Source organism: Vicugna pacos, unplaced genomic scaffold (assembly GCF_048564905.1).
Source record: "Vicugna pacos unplaced genomic scaffold, VicPac4 scaffold_191, whole genome shotgun sequence".
In the NCBI taxonomy this organism is placed as follows: Eukaryota; Metazoa; Chordata; class Mammalia; order Artiodactyla; family Camelidae; genus Vicugna; species Vicugna pacos.
The window spans coordinates 192111-199862 of NW_027328870.1; the positions used below are offsets into that span (position 1 = coordinate 192111).

The 7752-nt window shown below is 31.0% G+C and overlaps 1 protein-coding gene across 2 annotated transcripts; it reads right to left on the reverse strand.

The window, feature by feature from the left end:
• Positions 1-298: 298 nt before the first annotated feature.
• Positions 299-2353, reverse strand: LOC140695208 (heat shock transcription factor, Y-linked-like). 2 transcript variants are annotated; one of them, XM_072958065.1, is made up of 2 exons: positions 1570-2353; positions 299-624 (listed from the first exon to the last, which is right to left on the reverse strand). In XM_072958065.1, the coding sequence occupies exons 1-2, from the start codon at positions 2080-2082 to the stop codon at positions 415-417; spliced, it is 723 nt and encodes a 240-aa protein (XP_072814166.1). In that variant the 5' UTR covers positions 2083-2353; the 3' UTR covers positions 299-414. The 2 variants fall into 2 exon arrangements, with proteins under 2 accessions (XP_072814166.1, XP_072814165.1); XM_072958064.1 differs by having other exon boundaries at positions 467-1103.
• Positions 2354-7752: the final 5399 nt, after the last annotated feature.

Genomic DNA, 7752 nt, shown 5'->3' on the forward strand with positions numbered 1-7752 from the left:
AGAGACCATGATCCCTGGGCCGGTTCCTGAATGTATCTCCTGTTCCAAACTATCCTAACTTAACACATTTAATACTTTCCAGGATGAACCAGAAACCACTTGGTACTTTTCCCTCTCTCCATGTTTTATTATTTTTCCAAATTCTTCCATTTTTTCTTTTTCCTTACATGAAAATATTTAAATTTACTCCCATACTGTTCCATCTAAGATCATATCAAACAAATATCTCTTTTTTTCTTTGAATGGCAAGTTAGTCTCCCATTTAATTCTTAATTCTTTTAAAAAATACTAAGGAAAATACAGGTACACATCTATGTTTAATGTTCAAATAAGAAAATAGCAGATAGTTGTCGACATTTGCCAACATCAGTTATAATCTTTGTTCCCTGCATAATCTGGTAGTTCTCTGGTAGATCAGTTGTTATAAGGATGACGTTCATAAACTGAAGATGGCTGATGAGTTGGCCTTGAAAGGGAAGTAGCTGATGTATCAGCTATCACTGGCACTGGAAAGCGTGGGTTGCACCCTGGTTGAAGTTTAGGAAAATGACCTTCATTTGCAGATATGTTCTGATATGTATTTGGAAAAGTAGAAGGCTCCAACATCAGTCCAAAATAATTGCTCTGTTTGGGAGATAAGATACTCTACTGAGAAGTAGAAATTCTACTTCAAATGGAGTTCACAACACGGCCATTTATTTCATTGTAACTGCTTTGAGAGTGCCCATGGACAGTGGTCAACTAATTGAAAATAGCTCGTTGATCCACTGCAATTTGTTCTGTTGGTCTGACATTGATGATGGAGGAGAAAAATCACCTCTGATCGGGGTAGTTGTATCACCAATTATGTGGCCAGTAGAGGGCTTTCTCATTAGAGGCATGTTTAAATTTGCAGAAGGTAAAAATGCACTTTCTTCAATAGTGTCAGCCACAAATTCAGAATTATTATTATCCACATTATACCCTGCTTTAAAGTGCTGCTCTTTGAAGTCTTCAGGCAATGAAGATACCAGAGAGGAATTTTTAATCCCAACTCTTCTTTTTATTCTCACTAAAACCTGGGGACAGCCTCGTTTAAAATTTGGATTATGATAAAAGTGCAGCTATAAACAAAGGAGAAACATTTTAGTAATATTTATACCAAAATACAAGACTACAATAAGCCTAACGTATAAAACCTGATTCCACGTTTACTATACAAGGATAATATCATCAAAATATGAACATTGCTAACAATATTTTGAAGTTCCTTATTTGGAAAATACACATTTAATTATTATAGTCATCAAATTTAAATGTTAGCATTTACAGTAATGGTGAATGCCACTTTTGAAAAGCAGCTTTAATACCTTTATATGAATTTCTGGAAAGATTCATAGTTGTAAGCAAAGTTTCTCATAATCTTGAATAATTAAGGCACTGTCCTCATTTTTTAGAGTAAAGTATTTTAGCCTTAATAGTTTTATACAATTTTCAAAATCTAGCTTTACATTTATATTACCATAGATTGATGTACAAAATAAAATTTTATACATAAGTTACCAATTCGTAACTAAAATTTGTGTATACCTTGCTTGAAACAGAGGCTTCTTTTTCTTCTGCTAGAAAGTCAACTAGACAAGCAGATCTTTGAAATTTCTGCCGCACTTTTCTAAACCCATAAAAGTTAATGGGTCTAAGTAAACTTTTCATACTTCCAGTTTCAAATATTCTGAAAGGGGCCTTTTTTTCCAAAACTTCCTTCTTCAAGACAACTTCATCAATCACTATGGAAGATCCATTATCACCCCACCAGATGGATTTAAATTGGTCACTCCCAGACATTTTCCAGAGCTTTCTTGGAAATGTCAGAGAACCAAAATCATTATCTTCATCTGGTTCAGAGACACAATGTGTGTAACATGGTCTTTTTATCAAGGATTCTTCAGACAAATTCTGAAAAGCATTTTCTTCAATCATAGAACTCAAGTCCAAGTCCCCAGAGAATGTTTGATCACACAATAGAGATCTACCGGAGTTTCCTGAGCCAGTTGGTCCATCTTTATGAGACATATCTTGAATTTCTGAAGAAATATGTGCCATCTCAAATAACTTTTTCTACAGCTACATTTCTAATCTGCATGATTTTGAGCACTGCAGCTTCAAATGCTGCTTTGGCAGGCCTGAACAGATAAACTGCTAGGCCTTCACAATGGTTCTCAACTTGAGAAGCTGTGACATCACAAAACGACTGGTATCCCAGCAACTCAAGTGTAACATTCAGCCAGTGTTTACTTGTCATTCATCCAGTTAAAATGAAACATATAGGATGATTTTTTTACAGTGTGATCTGCAAATATTATCCCAACATATTTTTATAAATAATTTAGTTTTGGGGTGTATGAAATAAAATCAATCTCCATACTTTTGTATTGAAATTTATGCCAGATTTGTGAACAGAGTATAAATATAGCACAAATTATATAAAATAACTTTAAAGTTTTGGAATTTAAAGTGAAATTCGTGTAAAACTTTTACAGAAAATATATATCTATTTCAATATCATTTGTAATTAAATTGAAACATAATTTGATTAGGAAATGGAAGTAGGTATTTATCTGTGTACTATATAATAAGTAGTTCAATATTCAAAACATGAGCAGATTAAATGTCAGTTTATTTGTTTTGTATATAAATAAATGGTAAATAATTATGAAATAAAATTAGATAAAAATAATGCATCAAATTTAAGAAATCCCAAAAGGCGGAATTTTTGATTTAAATTGTAATTCATTTCTATAAGTTAAACAAATGTAATTTAATATTCTACTCTAAAATTACAAAAGAGAGAAACTTATTGTATATTTACGAATGTTTATTTTTGCCATTCATTCAATCAGAGGTTTTTCAGTCCCTAGAAACAATAAATTTTCTTTCCATCTTTATAATCCATTCAATTGTGGCTTCTGTTAAGTGTTCTAAAATGATGTTTATAAGTACACTTATGCACAAGATCCTGGGTTCAATCAGCAGTGCCTCCATAAGGGGTAAACAAACAATCAAAAAACAAATAAATAACACTATATGTGATTTGGGGTGGAAAAGACCAGGTAATGCATTTTTGGAAGGAATATGTATCTCAGTCCTGAAACATTTGACATTGTTAGTAAAATATGGCATTTCAAGGCAAGTGTTTTGTTCACTAAATGTATATAATAGCTATGTTCTGTATCAGTAAACTGTAGAAAATCCAGTTCTATCAAAAGTTATATTCTTTATTTAGAAATAAATTCCTTTAAACATAAGCCAAATTAAAAATGAGGGATAAAATTTTTCAATAAATAAATGTAAACTCAATCTGTAATGTAAATTTTTCTTTCAGTATGTGAACATTCCATTCTAAATAAATATTAGCAACCTGAATTCATTACATATTATAAGTATTATAAACTATAGTTAAGAGGGATTTAGTCCTGATTCATAAATATTACTTATCTAATTCAAATCAATATATGTGATACAATCCCTGAAAAAGCAGAGAATTCAAAAACATCAATCTCAAAAAATGTAGGAAAATTTTTCACAAATCTGATCTTTACTTTTTTATAAAAATATTCTTAACAAATTCACTTTTAATACAATTTAATTAAACATAATAAAAACCATATATGAAAAACCCATGACAATCATCAAGTTCAATTTTAACATACAGGAAGGTTTCCTCTGGTCCAGTAATAAGAAAAGGTAGTTCATTCTCACAAGTACTAAATTACACTATTTGAAGACCTAGCCAGAACAACTAGTCAAGAAAAAATATACAAGGCATCCAACTTGTAAAAAAGCAGTAAAATTTTTAGAGATGACATAATTAAGCATAGATAGAAAACTCCATAGACTCCTCCAGTGACTGTTAGAAATAATGAACAAACTTAGTAAACTTGCAGAATACAAAATCAATATACAAATATCCATTGCATTTTTATATAGTAACAACAAACTATCAGCAAGAGAAATTAGGAAAACAATTGTGTGTATATTTATACCAAAAAGAATAAACTAGGAATACATTTGATAAGTGAAATAAAAGATCTAAATATAGATCTATAAATTACAGGTGCAAGAAATAAAATAAACTAATAAATAGAAAGATATTCTCTGCTTATGGATGGTATACAATGTGAGGATCTATTCTAATCTATCTTTTACATGATCAATCTCCCCTGCACTACTTATTCAGGAGAATGTCTATTCTTCATTTTATACTCTTGCTTCCTTTTTCATGGGTTAATTGATCATAGGTGTGAGGGATTATATCTGGTTGCTCTATCCTCTTCTATTGATTGGTGTCTGTTTTTGAGCCAGTTTCATGTTGTTTAAATTACTAAAGCTTTGTTGGACTGTTTAATTCAGAGAACTATACACTATTAGATTTAATACTCTTTTTCAAGGTTATATTGGCAACTAATGGTCTATGTGGTTACATATAAATTTTGAAATTAACTGTTCTATTAACTGGAAAAATCTCATGGGTACTTTGACATGAATGATGCAAAATGTAGATTGCATTGGGTAGTATGTTTGTTTCAACCACATTGTATCACATCATTAACATAAGAGGAATTTTCATTTCTTTGGGTCAGTTTTAATTTCCTTCACCAATGTTTTCTATTTTTTAACGTATAGGTTTTCTCCTTATTTGTTAACTTCATTTCTATGTATTCTATTCATATATATGTAATTATATATATTATATTTGTAAACACGTTTACTACACAAATACAACAGGCAGAAGACAGTGGTAAGACATATTTAAAGTCCTGAATGAAAGAAAGCTGTAATCTAAGATAATTTATCAAGCAAGGCTATCCTTTAGAATAGAAGGAGAGATAAATAACTTCCACTAAAGCAAGTACTAAAAGAATTTAGCAACAGAAAAAGAAATATTGAAAGATCGACTCTAAAAAAAAAATGAAGCAGGCTTCTATAGAAAGGAGAAAGGCATAATTAGAAAGGCAATAGCTACAATGTCTTACAATAGAATAAATATGATGTTGCAGAACAGGACATCAAAAATTTTAAGGATCAGAGAGTGAAACAGGACAATAAAGAGTATTTCCTTATTATTTCTGTTCTCTATAGAAGGGGTTAGAATTTGTATTCCTATCAGTTAAAATAAAAAGATAAATAAAGGGTCAATATACATACAAAACAGGATGGCCATAAGTCAAAACTTACAATGAAGTCACAAAGCCAAAAAGAAACCAAGATAATAGAAGAAAACTTATCAAGCCACAAAAAGAAAATGAAATGAACAAAAAGGAAATACCAAATCAACTGGAAAATGAAGTACAAAATGGAAATGAACACCAGTCTATCAATAATTATCACAAATGTTAATGGACTCAGTGCTTGAATCAAAAGATATATATTGTCAGATGGGATAATATAACGAGACTCTACATTATGAAGCATACAAGAGTCCCACTTTTGTAAGAGGAACAAAAATTAATTGAAAGTCAGAAGATGGAAAAGTATATTGAATGCAAATGGACATGACAAGAAAGCAGGACTAGCAGTACAGACTTCACACAAAATAGACTTTACCAAAAATGTCATAGAGAAAGATAAACAAGGACATGAAATAATGATTAAAGGAGAAATAAAAAATGAGGGTATTAAACTCATTAAGATATATGCACTCAATATAGGAGCACCTAAATACATTTAGCAAATACTAATAGATGAAAAGGGAGAAATGGATGGGAACACAATCCCATTCGGAGACTATATCTCCCCATTACCATCACTAGACTGGTCTTTCAGACAGAAATTAAATAAGGGAAAAAAGATACAAACAGATACGATAAAATAATTGGAGTTGGTTCATATTTTCAACACAGTACTCCTCCCCAAAACAGAATATACATTCTTTTCAAGTTCACATGGAATATTTTCTAGAAAAGATTATGTACTCATGCACAGAAGAATCCTCAACGAATTTAAGAAAATAAAACAAATTTGAAGCATCTTTTCTGAGTATAATACCATGAAACTAGAAATCCTTCACAGAAAAACAGTGTGAAAAAATGACAGCATGTAAATTAAACACCATGTTACTATAACAAGTAGGGGAGGTGAAGAAGTAAAAGAAGAAATTAAAAAATATCTTGAGAAATATGTCAAAATACTACACAAAGTGAATGGAATACATTTAAAGCAGGCTTAAGAGGTAAGTTTATAGTGACAACCGTCCTCAAATTAAAAGAGCAATTTCAAATAAATAATCAAATGTTCTATGTATACTAATCATGAAAAGAAGAGCAAACAAAACCAAAACTCAGCAGAGAGAAATAAGAAAGAACAATGAAGAAAGAATTGAAATACACATTAAAAAATAGAAAAAATCAATTAAAGTCTTTTTTGAAATAGTAAGCATAATTCACGAAATTCTGGACAGGCTCACCAACAAGAAAAGAGAGAGAACACAAATAACATAAGAAATGAAAATGCAGAAACTACAAAGAGTACAACAAATTTGCATAATATCATAAGTGAACAACATGAGCAACAGTATGGAAACAAAATGGATAACCAGGAATAAATGGAGAAGTTTTTGAAAACATTCAGCCCACCAATATTGCATCAAGAAGAAATTAACCATTTGAACTGTCAGATCACCAGAAATTGAATAGAATTATCCATAAAATAAAAAATCTCTGCAAGCAAAATTCAAACCAAACTAGATTCACTGGGGAATTTGACCAAACATACAGAGAAAAATACATACCAGTCCTCCTCAAACTATTCCAAAAATTGATATGGAGAGAGTACACCCAAACTCACACCATCAGGCCAACATCAACCTGATAAAAAACAGGACAAAGACACCACCTCAAGAGAAAACTACAGGCCAATAACATTGATAAACATTGATGTAAATGTCCTTAAGAAAGTATTAACAAACAGAATCCAACAGCATGTAATAAAGATTATACACCATGGTAATGTTACTTCATCCCAGGAAAACTAGGATGGTTTAATTTATGCAAATAAATCAATCAATTTTAATACACCATATCAATAACCGAGAGGACAAAAAACCACATGATCATCTCAGTAGATGCAGAAATAACATTTGAGAAAAATTAACACCTATTTGCAGTAAAAGTTCTTGTAACAGTGTGCTAGAGGGACCATATCTCAACATAATGAAAGCTATTTATGACAAACATATAGCCAGCAAAATACTCAATGGTGAAAAACTGAAACACTTCCAACAAAAACCTGAGACAAGACAAGGTTGCCCATTCTCACAATTTCAATTCAATACAGTCTTGGAATTCCTAGCCACAATGATCAGGCAAGGAAAAGAAATAAAAGGATTCAGACTGGAAAAGAAGATGTAAAATTGTCATGGTATGCAGACATGACACTATATATTGAAAACTGTAAAAGCTTCACAAAAAATTACTAAGGCTAAAAAAGGAACTGGGCAAGGTACCCAGAGTAATGTACAAAAAGGTGGTGAATGAAATATACATGGAGAACTAGAAAATATTGATTGAGGAAATCAAAAAAGATTTGAAGAATTGAAATCATACCCAATGGTCTCGTAATGGAAGAAACAAAATGGTTAAAATGGTCATATTGTCCAAGGCAATCCACAGACTTAATGTGATTTCCTATCAAATTATGCCAAACTTCTCTTTTTGGGACTGAAACAAATGATTCTAAGATTTACATAGAGTCATAAAAGATCCATAATTTCCAAAG

What these genes read in the sequence shown, in the direction of transcription:
- LOC140695208 (XM_072958064.1), bottom strand. Translation starts at nt 2,082, where the DNA reads ATGGCACATATTTCTTCAGAAATTCAAGATATGTCTCATAAAGATGGA. An exon ending in AAGCCTCTGTTTCAAGCAAG is followed by an intron (nt 1,104 to 1,569) that starts GTATACACAAAT and finishes CTTTGTTTATAG; the next exon opens with CTGCACTTTTATCATAATCC.